General features: G+C 35.1%; 1 protein-coding gene across 1 annotated transcript in view; it reads left to right on the top strand.

The window, feature by feature from the left end:
• The window catches only part of LOC127862724 (uncharacterized), a 33,116-nt gene extending 17,730 nt beyond the window's left edge, over nt 1-15,386 (top strand). The window contains exons 2-5 of the mRNA XM_052401982.1: nt 13,590-14,022; nt 14,325-14,499; nt 14,651-14,849; nt 14,988-15,386. Of these exons, the coding sequence (XP_052257942.1) occupies nt 13,590-14,022; nt 14,325-14,499; nt 14,651-14,849; nt 14,988-15,386 (1,206 nt within the window). The remainder of the gene's footprint in view (nt 1-13,589; nt 14,023-14,324; nt 14,500-14,650; nt 14,850-14,987) is intronic.
• Nucleotides 15,387-16,814: the final 1,428 nt, after the last annotated feature.

Genomic DNA, 16,814 nt, shown 5'->3' with positions numbered 1-16,814 from the left:
TTAATTGGATACCTCCATTTTCTACAGATTGAATTAAATGAGTTCTTTTTATTTTATCAGGCTTACCGTCCCATATGAAATTAAATATTGCTGATTTTATATCGTTAATAACATCATTTGGTGGATTTGGGAGAACTGTTAATACATATATTAATTTAGGAAGTGCAAACGTTTTCAATACTGTGTTTTTCCGATTAGTGTAAGTTTACGATGATGCCATGATTTTAAGCAGTTTTTAAAATTCTGTAATTTAGGTATTATGTTTTTAAGAACTGTATCCTTTTCATTATTTGTGAATGTAATTCCTAACGTTGTGGCTTCATCGGATGTCTAATTAAATTTCATTTCTTTTTTATATTGAACATTACTTTGTTTTAATTTACCTACTCGTAGCACAGTACATTTACTTTTGTTTAGTTTAAGACCCGATGTCATTCCGTAAAGGGTTAGCGATTCTATTAGGTTATGGAAAGAATCGTAATTGTTATTTAAAAAATAAGTTGCATCGTCAGCAAATAGGGATTGTTTGATTTCTTCGTCAGGTTCTAGTGATATGCCTTTTATGTGTTTATTTGATTGGATGTGATGTGATAGATACTCGATGCAGATAATAAAAAGCGATGATGAGAGTGGACATCATTGTCGAACCCCTCGTTCGATGTTAAAACTGTTTGAAAAGAAGCCATTGTTGATGATTATACTGTGAATATCGGTATAGAATAGTTTTACACATTGAATGAGACTGTCACCAAAGTTCATATTTTCTAAGCAAGAGAACATAAATGAATGATCAAGCGAATCGAATGCCTTTTCAAAGTCTGCAAAGAATATTAGACCAGGATTATTTGAATTGTTGAAATAGTTTATGCATTCTTGGATAAGACGAACGTTTTCACCAATGTAACGTCCTTTTATGAAACCAGATTGAGATTTTGAAATGATTGATGGTAATATTTTTTTTATTCTGTTTGCTATACTTTTTGTTGCAATTTTATAATCATTGTTTAATAAACTAATCGGGCGCCAGTTTGATAAGGATTCTAAGTTTTTTCCAGGTTTTGGAATAAGTGATATAATACCTTGTTTTTGTAGCGTAGTTAAGTTTTCGTTGTTAAATGAATAGTTAAGTGAATTAATTAAATGTGTTTTTATATCATTCCAGAATATTTTATAAAATTTATTTCCAGAATCATATCCCTGATTTTTCTCCTTACGAAACAGTGCTTGGTTTTCATATCGTCAACGCGTAAGGGCTTGCGGTCTGGCAAGCCATATATTGCCATGTCTTCCTGGCGCAAAAGCAATTCTTGATTGGATGTTTGCTGTAGACTACCTGACAATACATGACCACGTTTTATTGCCGTGGGGAATCAATCCGACCATAGAAGAAAACTGTCAACTGTGTAAACAGATACATGTACTCTTAAACAATTGATACTCCACAACATTGTATTCATATTTATTTAATATTCATTTATTCATAATCACATTCAAATATTGTTCAATTAAATGGAGACGTTCCCTCCGACCTTCCAATAAAATAACCTGACATTTGTAATCCCTTTAAAAACAAAACACTGTCTTCATTTGTAAAAAAAAAATTAAATATAATTTTCATTTTATTTTATATTAGTTATAATTATCATATATAATAATAATATCAGAATAGCAAATTGTTACCAAGAACAAAAGAAATAGGTTCATGATTTACACCTGTCTTTACCTACAACAAGAAAATACTTCGTAAGCGAATATTTATTAACAAAACAGAAACAAAACATATTTTGCTGTTGATGTTAAAGTCCTATAAATATTAGAGAATTCGGTTCAGCAAAACACATGTCCCCAAGAATCTAACTCGGAATGAAAGAACAGTGCGCAAACCGATCGCAGGTCACTTATTCAGCACCTAGGAATTATAAAAATCTATTAATACCAGTTAGTTGGTCACTGATTCACCAGAAAAATATACCTAAGAACCTACCAAAAAGGAGAAATCGATTAATACCAGTTAGCACTTTTGTGGAAAACAATCTTACGTAAAGTCCGGAAATAGCCGATCTTTCACGATCAAAAGTTACACCCAGTTTCTATGATTAGTATTTAAGCTGCGCGCAGAGCCGTATTTTTCTGTCTCGCTTTACAGAAATAAAATTGAACTGCCTTGGCAAGATCGTTGGTTTTGAATCAATTTTAATAATTAGTGCTTAACGCGGAAATGGAAATAACAATTCATGAATAACATTAAACACACGAAATATACATCAAGATATCCTAAAATATGCAAAAGATCCCGAGTAAGAAATATAATATAATCGGTAGAAAATAGGACCGGTTATACATTGCCCAGCAAACTACTGCTCATAAAACATTTTAATTTATTCTATTTGATTGCAATGCCGATGCTTCGAGGTTTTTATTTTTATATACACTTGTATGTGTTTGGTTTATAATTCTGTGCTAAGTGTGAGGGTTGCAGCAATTTTAATCCGGTTTAAACCCCCAATGTTTTTAACTGATCGTTTCGAGGCGTTGACCAGAGTATGTGCTTGGTTTTAACTTGTATTTCTTTTCTAGTACATTTGTTTTACGTCTCACTGTTTGGCAATTGATTTCTTGCAAAGGACTGAATTATATAATCGGGTTTTTTCTGCTAGTGAAGCTTATAATTCATTTTATGTATACAACAAAACATAAACCAAGAGCCTTGTCGAGCGGTTCGGGTTTTTGTGCCGAACAAATAATCTTATCGATGTTCGACAATGACCTGATTTTCTTTTTATCGCATCAATTTCGTATTGTTCTGTTTTCATATATCAAAAGAAACAACAGAAAATGGCTGAACACATCAAATAACGTCATGAAACAAATATATCCCTAGTGCGCTGTTTTCACATGTTCATATAATATTAATCTTTGCTCAAATTGCTGCAAGTGGGAAAAGTGTAATCTGTAAATGGGTGTAACCAGCGCTTCTTCAGTATTGTCACATTGTGCTCAAACTTTCTTTTCAATTAATGCTGATTAAAACACACGGCCTTCTGTTTGTGACCGTACCAGCAGTTCAGAATCTTATTTACAGAATCAAATCCCTTTATTTTGTCTTCACGAAATAGTGCTAGATTTCATACCGTCCACATATTCTAGCCCGCGGTCTGAATTTGCCCACACATTGCCAAGACATTGAAATATTCTGGACGTCTTGGCGCGTTAGCAATTCATGAATGGATGTTTGATATATACTCACAGACAATACATTTACTCGTTTATCGCTTTGAGGAATCAATCCGACCATGGGAGGAGACTGTAGAATCTGTTCACAAATAATCTTTAACCCGCTTATTCCTTTACTCTATAACGTTTCACAATATTCGTGTATTGGATAGTTTGCATTAAGCGTCGCTTTTGTGTGTTCACCTCATAGTCGCGAAAGTATATAACTATTGAATCTGTCGATTGATATCGATGGGCATATTCAAATCGATCCTTAAAAAAGCAAACACACCCACACATTGTTATATTTACCCGCTTATAAAATAAAATGACATCGCCCACAGCAATACACGATGTTATCCATGAAACCAATATTAAATGGATTGAATAACTTCTAAATTAATTTTTATAACGATTGCTAGCGACTTAAAACATTCTGTTGTTTCATAGAAGGCATATTTGTGTATTCAAATTATAATAAATAGATTATATGATTCCTTTACATGAAATTTCTTTTTGATTAACATGAAATTCAACATTTTAGAACATTAAATAAGGATACCTCTCAATTAAACTACCATTATACTACTCCATGGTTAAATAGAGGCAAAATTTTAAATTTTCCTAGGCACGATTAAATGAAAGTAAAACAGAGAGTTCCCCTTCATAGTTTAATCCAAAACAATTCCATTTTACTATAATGTTTCGAAGACAGATGTGGGTTTTAAAAGTGTAGATATCAACAGCGAATATCCTCCTTTTCCCCAAAACCCAGTTGAATTATTTGACGCTAGGTCATCAAAAAACGTCAGGTCTTCAAACTAAATAATATAACTAACATGTATTAAACAAACAGAGGCACATGTTTGAATACTAGTGGGCACGTTTGTTGTTTGCAAACAGTGCTGAACTCAATGTTTAGGTTATCTTGAAACCCACGACAAAAGATAGCACATGCTACACCAAAGCAGTGCAACAAGTGCCACTGAGCATTTATGTTTAAGCCTTAAGGCGGGGATTGCAAGACTGTGAGCATATCATTTCAAAAATTAAAAACAACTATTTAATCAATGATATATCATTTGATTACACAATTAGTTATGTTTAAAGTCCACATTTTCACCTTAAGCTTTCACTCATTTTAAGAGAAGCATTATTATATATACCGGTAGTACAAGAATCGTAATTCAAATGGAACAGCAACTATTTCATGATAAGATGTATTAATTTTTTAATTATTGCCGGCCTCCTGTGACATGGTAATTGTGTTCCTAGTCTCAACCGCAATGTATAGTGTCGATGTAACGTCTCTTGTATCTTGTGAATTTTAAAGACAACCAACGTAATTTTTTCTTGATTAAATGCTATATATGATACTTATGAAATTTATACATGTATAGTACATGACAGTGTATGCACCTACGTCCTATAACAGACAGTATGTCTAATTTGGTGTTTCATCCCCTCGTGGCCGTTTTTAGTATAGAACAGCTGCGAAACAAAAGAGTTCGCCTTGTAAAATTGTCCAACAAATATAAACCCTTAAACTTAAACAGGACCAATATATTTTATTATTTGACTGTCGTGCAGATTAATCATTATTCCGCGGTTCATTGATATTTGCAATTTATTCGCACGTTAATTATTCCATGTGTATGCAATACCGGGGTAGAAAAAATATAATATTAAAATATTATTATTATTATCATTTAATTATTTTTATTGTTATTATTGTTATTATTATAATTATTATTATTATTATTATTATTATCATTATTATTATTATTATCATTACTATTAGTATTACTATTATTATTATTATTTAAACTCGACTTCGTTAAATTTGGTGCGTGACGCGACGTTGACAATCGGAAATATTATTTCATAAAAAAACGCGTAGGAAGAACACAGAATGCTTAAACATGTAACGTTCTACCTACAAGTTTTAACATTCTGTATAACAAATCTGAGCGGTCAGACAGGCAAGCATCGATCATCAGTATGATTTCCAGCAAACAAATAAATCCCATGCGCGTAAATCTTCGGTGAAGGAAATAAACGTGGTGTCTAACGAGTTGATGAATTCGGTCATATAGTACATGCCAAAGATGGACACATTTGGTGTTGACTTAAAATTTCTCATAGAATGTGTTATACAAGTAACTTATTAGGAATTTCTTACATGTATTATAAATAATAAATGGCATAAACATATTATGTGCTAAATGGGAAAATTGTTTACTATATTTGCAGATATAAGAAGACGTAAACAACAGAAAAAAGCATAGTATGCTAAAATGTCCTAAAACGGATATCAATAATATATCGCACTTAATGCAGAACGCCATAGCTCAGTGTTCGAGGTTTGAGAATTCAAAGTTGTTGCGGCAAAGACAAATGTTCAACACCATTCACCTACAGCCAGAGTCTCTCACGTGAGCATTTGTTTCTCGAGTTACTCGATTTTTTTTACACAAATGCATCATTTTATGAAACGTGACGCCAATGTTCTTGAGCTGCGCGAAATAAAAGCATGTGCGCCGTACATCGTTATTACTATTGCATAACACCACCGTGATTACTTATGCCATATAAAGTTGCCTTTAAATTTGAAACGAATACGAAAGATTAGTTTAAGTCAAAACTATAAGAATTGTTAAATTATGTTACCATGTTTTAGTAGATATTGTATTCGTTTTTTAACCTACCCAAGAATGAGGATTGTTTGATTGGGTTGACGAATGCTAGCACATGCACGTGTAATAATTAATCATCGAAAGTACAATGGTGTAATAAGCCCGCATGTTCCTTTAGTTTTAGTAAGAAAACGCGTTTCTTGTTAATATAAAATGAAAATGAAAAATTGAAAGTATTTTTGCCGATACATGTCCATGAGAAAGCTCTGAATGCAAAAATAATTAAAAAAAACTTCTCTCATAACAGAAAACATAACGTAAATGTTTATTGTTTCTTAATTTAAAGTACACATGTTATTCGTTTATTCGCCTCATTCTTTGAGAAACACTGTCTTTAGCTGCCGGGCAATGACGAATATCAACAAGATATATTTGAACGGTCGCATAACTGTCTTACTGGTTACAAACAGGTATGTAAATTTTCCTCCACTTCGTTTTTCGGCATGTAACCTCCCTATAAAAAATATCCGGAATTCGCGATTAAAAATAAAGCCGAACGCTATGAGCGGACTAGTTCACACATCAAATGTATTTCATGAAACGAAGTCAGTCAATAATGGAAATTATAATGTCACATCCTAGTAGGAACCTAACGATATTTGGATAACTCGTTCTGGACTGCAAATTAACCCCGAATCATAAGGCGCTGAGGCTGCCTTAAATAGCGAGGTATTGATTTATGTAATTGCCGTCGAAAGCGTTCCACTGATTTTTGTAACGTTTAAATGCAGAGCAACGAAAGCAATCCGTTATTGATGAATGTTGGTATGAAGAAGTGACCAGTCTGCTCTGTCTTGCAAAGGAATCAGATAATCTATTTATTATAATTTGATACACAAATATTCCTTATATGAAAAAACAGAATGTTTTAAGTCGCTAGCAATTGTTATAAAAATTAATTTTGAAGTTATTCAATCCATTTAATATTGGTTTCATGGATATCATCGTGTATTGATGTGGACGATGTCATTTTATTTTATAAGCGGGTAAATAGAACGATGTGTGGGTGTGTTTGCTTTTGTAAGGATCGATTTGAATATGCCCATCGATATCAATCGACAGATTCAATAGTTATATACTTTCGAGACTATAAAGTGAACACACAAAAGCGACGCTTAATGCAAGCTATCCAATACACGAATATTGTGAAACGTTATAGAGTAAAGAAATAAGCGGGTTAAAGATTATTTGTGAACAGTTTCTACAGTCTCCTTGCATGGTCGGATTGATTCCCCAAAGCAATAAACGAGTTAATGTATTGTCTGTGAGTCTATATCAAACATCCATTCATGAATTGCTAACCCGCCAAGACGTCCAGAATATTTCAATGTCTTGGCAATGTGTGGGCAAATTCAGACCGCGGGCTAGAATATGTGGACGGTATGAAATCTAGCGCTATTTCGTGAAAATAAAATAAAGGGATTTGATTCTGTAAATAAGATTCTGAACTGCTGGTACGGTCACAAACAGAAGGCCGTGCGTTTTAATCAGCATTAACTGAAAAGAAAGTTTGAGCACAATTTGACAATACTGAAGAAGCGCTGGTTACACCCATTTACAGATTACAAAAAATGTACACTTTTCCCACTTGCAGCAATTTGAGCAAAGATTAATATTGTATGAACATGTGAAAACAGCGCACTAGGGATATATTTGTTTCATGACGTTATTTGATGTGTTCAGCCATTTTCTGTTGTTTCTTTTGATATATGAAAACAGAACAATAAGAAAATGATGCGATAAAAAGATAATCAGGTCATTGTCGAACAATGATAAGATTATTTGTTCGGCACAAAAACCCGAACCGCTCGACAAGGCTCTTGGTTTATGGTTTGTTATATACATAAAATGAATTAAAAGCTTTACTAGCAGAAGAAACCCGATATCATTCAGCCCTTTGCAAGAAATCAATTGCCAAACAGTGAGACGTAAAACAAATGTACTAGAAAAGAAAAACAAGTTAAAACCAAGCACATACTCTGGCCAACGCCTCGAAACGATCAGTTAAAAACATTGGGGGTTTAAACCGGATTAAAATTGCTGCAAACCTCACACTTAGCACAGAATTATAAACCAAACATACAAGTGTATATAAAAATAAAAACCTCGAAGCATCGGCATTGCAATCAAATAGAATAAATTAAAATGTTTCGATTGAATAACGATTTAACTACTCAATATTTTAAAGGCCCTTTTCACGTTTGGGTAAATTGAAAAACATTGTTTCAGATTCGCAAATTTTCTTTTTAGTTATGATATTTGTGAGGAAACAGTAATACTGAACATTAACCATGCTCTAAAATATCCATTACATGTATATGCATCTTTTGACGATTGAAAACCCCGAAAATTATAAAGCGAAACGAAATAATAATTTGGAGAGTTGTGTTGTTGTCATTATATTTTGTGAAAATACGAGGATTGCTAATATAAGTATAAAATACATTAGGCAATGTAACCGGAAGGATGGCCGAGTGGTCTAAGTGTTAGACTTTTTACTCCAGGACTCCAGGGGTCAGTGGTTCGAGTCCTGTTGAGGGTTACCTATTTTAAATTTTATTCTTGATTTTTTTACTGGAGCTTTTTATATCCTATGTTTACATTTATCTATATAAAGCATTTAATGACAAACTTCAAAACATGCCAAAATATGTGAAAAGGCCCCTTTAAAACAAACCAGAATAGCCGATATTTTTTCTTTTTATTTACAATGAAATGAAATCGGAACCAGTCATTAACATCACATCTTTAATTTTAAATGCTTAAGTACATATCATTACATAGTTTTATTTTCAGACAATAATCGTGTAATGAAGGAAAAAGCCGCGATCTTTTAAGCCGCAAATTTCATAGCTTATTTATGTACGATATCTTAAGCATCACGTAATATACTGTTATGAAATCAACCCAACATATGGTTTATTGCAATGCAACCTCCGGCCAAAATACAATTGTTTTATAATCATCCAATGGTGGTGACAGATATATGGGATTAATACTATATAATAAACGAGCAGAACATGTTACACAAAGATATATACGTATTACGTACACTGTATATAAAATATCATATCATAACTTTGACAAGTAAGTAATTCAAGTTATATTCGTACAGTACTTTTAATCATTTCTGCTTAAAAAAGGGGAGAAAAAAGGTCACAATGAACAAACCCAATTGGTTAATTCTTGATAAACTCGTCTTACTTGAATTATAAATAACAAATACACATGTAGGCCCCTATTTGTATTTATTATATCAAACCAGTGTGTCTATTACTTCGCGTAGGAAAGACGAGAGTAAGATAGATTGGTGTTGTCTGACTTATAAATATCAAAGTTGGGCGAATGAATCCTGAAAAAAAAACATAAAAGTAAATGTAGTGTAGAACAAATGTAAGTATAAATCGTTTAAAGCGAGATTATGCGATTTTTTATGTGTTAAATTGTAATATATTGATACAATATGTTACAATTACACAAAATAGGCAAGACAAATTATACATTGAAGACGAATTTCATAAAATGCAGCAAAGACAAAATAGCGCCCCCAGTCGATTGTGACGAAGATATTTCGTACATATTTTGCTACAATAACCGAAGTTTTCGTATTTTTATTAGGATCAGAGTTAGTGTTCGTGTGTCGTATGACTAGATATCGTTGCAGGAATTTAAAATGAACCGTTAAAATAAATTTGGATTCACATCGTCTATGCATAATCTACATGCTGGCGAATTCGACTGTACAGACATTTTCGATTTCAGAATTACATATCTGGCTTATTTCGCATTTTTCGACACATGTTCTTCTTATCTTTTATTTTAATTTATATTGAAAGATATATATATATATATATATATATATATATATATATATATATATATATATATATATATATATTTATATATATATATATATATATATATATATATATATATATATATATAAAATAAGTTTTATACACATTTTATATAAATTCATAAATATTTGACAAAAAATCGTATAATCTCGTTTTAAATACATGCAAATATATGCCCCTACTATGACCGACAGGTCTGCAACTTATTTAGAAACTTGAAAGAAAACGAACGAATGTTTAAGTATGACTGTTAACCTTGGAAAAACTTGACATAAAATAGACGGACGCTATGATGTGACGTCACATTTCTACGGCCAAATATCGGGAGACGTTAATTTCCTGTTTAATATAATAAACTAGCTTTTCTATTCTGGAAAAGAGAAACGAAACAAGACTTAAAACTTAACTTTATAAGACATTAATCAGCGCTTTTGATGATTGGAAAATCTATAATGTTCAAGCTATCTCAGATGGGGAAAATAAAAGTGGGGTAATTACTGGACGTGCAAGAAATGTTGTAACGGAAATGATGAAACTTTACCATGAACATAGAATGCGTCTATTATTTTAGCGACATGGATCGCTATTGGCACACAGGATGCTGAGGGGGATTTAGCATGCTTGCAATATTTTTGTATCCAACGATTGCATTAGAGTTGATCGTCGATAATTCTGATAGAATTATTGGTATCAGTAATCGATCAAATGGACCGATCTAAAACAGTCAGCTTTAAGATAGATGGATTTACTCTGCAAGAGCGCAATGGGTCATATTGTAACTGTCGCAGAGACACTCTTTTTGTTCGGGGATTTCGCTGTCAATTCAAATGAATTTTCTGGTAGTTGCCGAGTGATATAGTTCTGAGAGTCCAACAAAAAGTATTATAGGCTTTGATTTGTAGAACGGCTCGGAAAATGCTGACTTGTGGGAATACGGTGTTTACTTTCGTGTTACACAGTAACATAATAATTTCACTTGGATAACTGGGTTACATTCTCGAAACATTATGCTAATTTCGGCAAACCTCGGCGCAAGAATATGACTGGTTCCGACCACAGAACTGTCACAGTTCTGCCGCTTATGTTTTTACTTTTATGATTTTAGTTATTTTTATTGTAATTTAGTTTACATGTTTGATCTTTAAAAAGTTCAAATATGTTTAAAAAAACATACGGTTTTGCATACAATATAAAGAAGTCACACACAGTTATATTGAATAAATTTAACAAAATATTCGCTTTCTTAAAATCCAGAGATGGTTATGTATCCGAAAGAATAACATGATGTTCAAACCCGCGTACGACTTATACAAAAACACACTTCAAAGCATTTTGATGGGGAATGCAATTCCATTTACGGAATATTCTCAGCACGTTCTTCTGATAAAAGTGTGGGATTTGTTTGTTTGATTGAAGCTCGGGTCGGGAATAAGTGGCAGAAGAAAATATCTCATGTTTACACTGTTGTTTGACAACGACCTAAGCATTCGACAAGAGAAATAATGGGGCGATTAATCAAATGTTATTGCGGAAAGAAATTTGCAAGAAAACATCTGATACGAGGCTATTAACAATAAAAAATCTGGAAATAAGTTTCGAAGAGACCTCCTTCCAACGAAATATTCCATAAATCCGAAATTTGTGTCTCTGATTAGCCTGAGCGATCTACAAGGGCTAATCCGGGACGACTTCTCGCAATTGCATAAAGCGGAATGTTCCCTGAAAGAGGTAGCTTGTTTATCCAAAAAGGTCCGCTTCCAAGAATATCCTTCACAGATCGCCCAATGTAGGTAATACCATATAAGATATAAAACTCGATTAATAGACAATGGAAATATACGATTCACTTGCCTCTTTCTATTAATTAGGTTATATTTTTAAGTCGAACACGTTATCACAAGAAAACGCAATCGTGGAAGGCATGTTCACTTTTTAGATGTTGGATGGTTTTGGATATATTCTCGGATGGCGATTCCATTGCGACCACTTCAAAATAATGATTAAACGAGATGCGTTTGCTAATATGTTATGTGGCGGCACTTTGAACGATAAATATTCAACACCATCATCCGGATATCTTAGTCTTTAATGTGAACATTTGTTTCTCCATTCATTCCAACTCATGACATATGCGGTCAGCGTAGCTAGAGGCCAGCCTGCCTGCTAAAAGTCAATCAAGCTTGTGTTATCTTACTATCGGACATGTTAGCACCTCATCAAACTGCACGAATGCATATTACATAAGAACTTTTTTCGTACGACGTTGCTCATTTCCGATGAAGCGACGCCGATGCTGTTGAGCTGTGTAAAAAAGAGCATCCTCACATTTTCTGTTAGCACTATTGGATTTCACTGACGTGATCAGTTATGTCAGCATATACTTCTCTTTTGTTCCAAACTGGAATGAGTCATACTTAAATGCACATGATAATTATTTCAATTATTATGTTGGAAGATTTTACTATTCAATATAATATCAGTATCCGTGTCCGTAAGCATCCAAACGCGATTCTTTGATAGCTTTGACGATAACTAGTAGAACGGGCAAGTGTAGTATAGTATAACCCTGACCCTATGAAATGCCCTAGTTTCATGTGAAATGAATTTCATAAAACGAACTAATTCCAGAAAGCAATTTATTTTGTCACGGCCTAGGATGCTCATACAGCTGTTTGGATAACTCGATCTGGACTTGAAATCATTTCCGGATGTAAAGACGTGAGGCTGCCTTTAATTTCGAGACATTAATGTATGTAATTTTCGTAGAGAGCTATTCACTGGTGTGCAACGTCGCAATCTAAACAATATAGGTAATTCGCTATCAACGAATACTGACATGAAGAAGCGGCCAGTCTGCCCGGTAAAAACGTTATTATTTGAACATAAACATGAATATGACCCGCATAGATATAATTTAAGATTGAACATCATACAATTATTCAAGTACAACACTTACAGTCCTTATTTTAGAGCTATTAAATCATCATCTACATCGGAGAGGAAGGCGACAAGCGGATTTTTCATTATTTGCGAACATATTTGATAGTTTGTCTTCCATGGTGGGATTGATCCCTTAGTGCAATTAACGTTTTCAGGAATTGTTTGGAAGTCTTTACCGTACATTCATTCAAGAATTGCTTTACGCCCCCGGGACATCGTGGCTTTGCATACTGTTTTCATATTAAGGCAAATGTTAACCGCAGGAATCAAATGTTGACGATTGAAAACCCAAAGTTATTTCATTAAGGGGAAAAAATGTCTTTGAGTCTGGAAATACGATTCAGAATATAATATTTGAGAAGGAGAGCCGCGTGTTTTCCATCAGCGTTAATTGCAATGGAAGTTTTAGCCCTATGTGACATACTGGACAAAAATGTGACAGTCCCATTTGCAAATTACTTTTTACACTTTCAGTAGTAATTCGCTATAGGGAGAAAACATTATATGAATATGTGACATAAAAAGAACCAGATTTATTTGTGAGCGATTTGCATTATTTATGATTGTTGTTAGAAGCAATAATGTCTGTAAACCTACTAACACAACGATTGAAATGAAACAATGAGGACAAACAAAATGCCGCAAACCTAATCTTACAAAATATAATGTCGCATATATCACAGCAACGTAATAATTTGAACTTGGCTTAATGTCCCACCCCGATAGCGGAACTCTTGACGCCAAAGCGATGGATCAGAGTTTGATGTTGGCACGTGCGAACAATCTACCAGACTGGAAAGCTAGCGCAAGTGGTGAGTGAGGTGAACCGATACAACCTTATCCTTATAGGAGTAACAAAGCAAGATGGACTGGCTCTGGCAAGCATGAGGCGAGTTCCGGAGAAGTCATCGTCTGGTCAGGAAGAACTGACAACGACCACCGGAAAGGAGTTGCCGTCATCATCAGCAAGAGCAAGGCCAACACCGTGCTACAGTGGAAAAATGTAAACGAGCGCCTGCTGTACGTCAGTATGAACTCCAAGTACACCAAACTGTCTGTTGTTGTGGGCTACGCACCAATAGACGACGCGGAAGAAGAGGACAAGGATGCATTCTACGACGCCCTTAAAAGTGTGTTAGAGGACATCCACCAACACGACGTGCTGATGTTGCTCGGCGACTTCAATGCTAAGGTTGGCTGCGTCAACGAAGACAGAGAGAGGACCATGGGACGACATGGAGTGGGTGTGATCACCGACAACGGGGAGAGACTCGTCAACTTCTGCCAACAGAACGTCTCGGTCATAGGAGGGACCTGTTTGCGCACAAGGAGATCCACAAACTAACATGGACATCACCAGACCGTAGGACACAGAACCAGACCGACCACATCATCATCAACGGTCGGTGGAGGCACTCTCTGCAGGACGCGCGTTTGATGCGACATGCAGACATCGGCAGCAACCATAGTCTTCTGGTGGCCAAGGTGATTTTGAAGCTCAGGAAAGCCAAGACGTGATACATCAAACACCAACGCTACGATGTGGTCAAGTTGAAAGACCCAAAAGTGAGCGAAGAGTTTAGGTTAACCCTCAGCAATAGATTTAGTATTTTGGAAGATGAGGCAGCACTGACCATCGAAGGCTTCAACAGATTAATGAAAGAGACAGGAGATGACGTTCTAGGCTTCAGAAAGAGCAAGAAGACAGAATGGATCTCAGAAATAACGTCGTCTCGTATAGAAGAAAGAAGACAGATCAAAAAGAAACTGTTGGAAATAAAAATCCCTAAGACGTAAGGGAAGAATTTTAAAGGAATATAGTGAAAAAGACTAGGTGGTGAAGACATTAGCCAGAAGAGATAATAGGAGGTACATAGAGAGGCTGGCAGAGGAGGCGGAGACAGCAGGCGAGCACAATGACATGACAGTGTACCAAAACACCAGGAAGCTGAAGGGCGAATACGGCCATCACCATGACCTTCCTGTGAGAGCTGAAGACGGAACTTATGTCGCTGTGGAAGAGGAGAAGCGGAAGAGATGGAAGCAATACTTTGAGTCCATCATAAACCGCCCAGACCCACCAACCCTAGCCGACATTTCTGAAGCTGAAGAGGACCTTGACATCAACCTCGGCAACACCTATGTAACGGAAGTCAATGAAGCCATTCATTAGCTGAAGAATGGGAAGGCGCCTGGCAACGATGGAGTGTGCCCTGAGATGCTAAAAGCAGAAGACACAGTGACACCGCAGCTTCTTTGCCAGATTCTTTAAAAGATTTAGGACAGTGAAGAAGCGCCAAGCGAATGGAAGACCGGCACCATCGTCAAACTTCCCAAGAAAGGAGACCTGGGGGACTGTAACAACTGGCGAGGCATCACTTTACTATCTCTCACCAGTAGAATTGTCAGCCGCATCATCCTCCAACGCATCACGACAGCAGTGGAGGGTATCCTTCGCCAGAAACAAGCAGGCTTCAGGAAAGGCAAGTCTTGCATCGACTACATATTCGTCCGGAGGCAGATCCTTGAGCAGTCCCATGAATGGAATGAATCCCTCTACGTGGTTTTTGTGGACTTTGAGAAGGTCTTCGACAGCCTACTCCCTCTGGAGGATTCTGCGACATTATGGCATCCCTCAGAAACTTGTCAACGTCATCAGGTCCCTTTACGAAAACATTGAGTGCAGAATCGTCCACAACAACCAGCTCACTGAACCATTCAAGGTGGAAACTGTGTATTTAAATATGTTTTTGACAGGCGAACGTTGTCAAAACAACAGTCCTCATTGATTGTTGGCAATGAGACTCATGAACAGCGACCAGTCTTCGCAGCAAGGACAAGGAACGAGACCGCAGACAAAAAGCACTCTAACGATCACGATCACAACATCATTGAGCTCGCTGCAACAACAGACGACATAGTCTATATATTATATAGGTGTATTTTTTTTTATTTAGCCATAAGATAAGCTTTATGAATAGAATTTTAAACTCCTGTGATTAAACATTGAACACTAAAACTATATTTATTTTAGCACAATTTCATTGTTCTTTTCATGATCAGCTGAGGATATTACACAATGGCCGAGTTCCCCGGACCATTCTGTGAACAGCAGAACATAACCAATAATATTATTGTGATCTGCAGAATGAGAAAATTAGCAAATTTAAACATGATTTTGCACTTTCAAATGGACTTGGACTACATTGAATGTTTAGTTTTTTATATAAGTGACATGTTGTGTTGTTTTGTTGTATTTTTGATGTCTTTATTTGAGAAAAAAAAGTCGAAAATAAAAATATATTTTTTGTGATATTAATGTGTCATTATCTTCATTATAGTTCATACTATGCAAAAACTAAGAAAATAAATGACAAGAGCATGAAAATATACATAAAACTGCCAAATTTGAACTCTCTATCTTTTTTAGAACAAAAGTTATGTTAATTTCTCTGTAATAACATACGGCGAAGGTGCTGTGATTTAACGCATTTACTATGTAGTAATAAGTACCAATATTTTCCAATAAATCAACAAAATTTCCATGAAAATTTTTGTCATAACTTCTCTTCCGGTAGGGATATTTTAACAACTCAAACTGATTTTGAAAGCTTTTTGAAATATCTATCTAGCTAAATTAATAAAACTAATGATTGAGAAATTTTAAAATTTAACAGGGGTTGCTAGTAACTCATGGAGCTGCACATTTTGAGTGTTGAGGTCAAATATATGGCTTCAAAGCGGTGCAATAGGGGGCATTGTGTTTTGACATACATATCTCTTGTGAATTCCGAGCAATATGTTTGCATTTATATGATTGTTTTGACCCACAATGATAGATGCACTTCTCCTGTTGTAGAATACTGACTGTGGGCTAAGAAGTCCATATTCTTATACCATATGCGGCCTGCGTAGTTCACGGCCATCATGCGCAGCCCAGCTTCGCAGACCGCGCAACATATGCCATCCCATAATTATTGAACAAGATATTACAAAAATACTTTCAAGGGATGGGCATTTTACGAAACTGTCAATGCAGTTTAAAATATTCTTATCGACCTACTAATAAACCCATTTTGTCTAGCGTCTAGAAAAAAGGACTTGGCAA

The sequence above is a fragment of the Dreissena polymorpha genome, chromosome 16, assembly GCF_020536995.1.
Source record: "Dreissena polymorpha isolate Duluth1 chromosome 16, UMN_Dpol_1.0, whole genome shotgun sequence".
Taxonomy (NCBI): domain Eukaryota; kingdom Metazoa; phylum Mollusca; class Bivalvia; order Myida; family Dreissenidae; genus Dreissena; species Dreissena polymorpha.
Note: the sequence above shows the minus strand (reverse complement) of the source record. Positions and strands in the feature narration are given on the sequence as shown.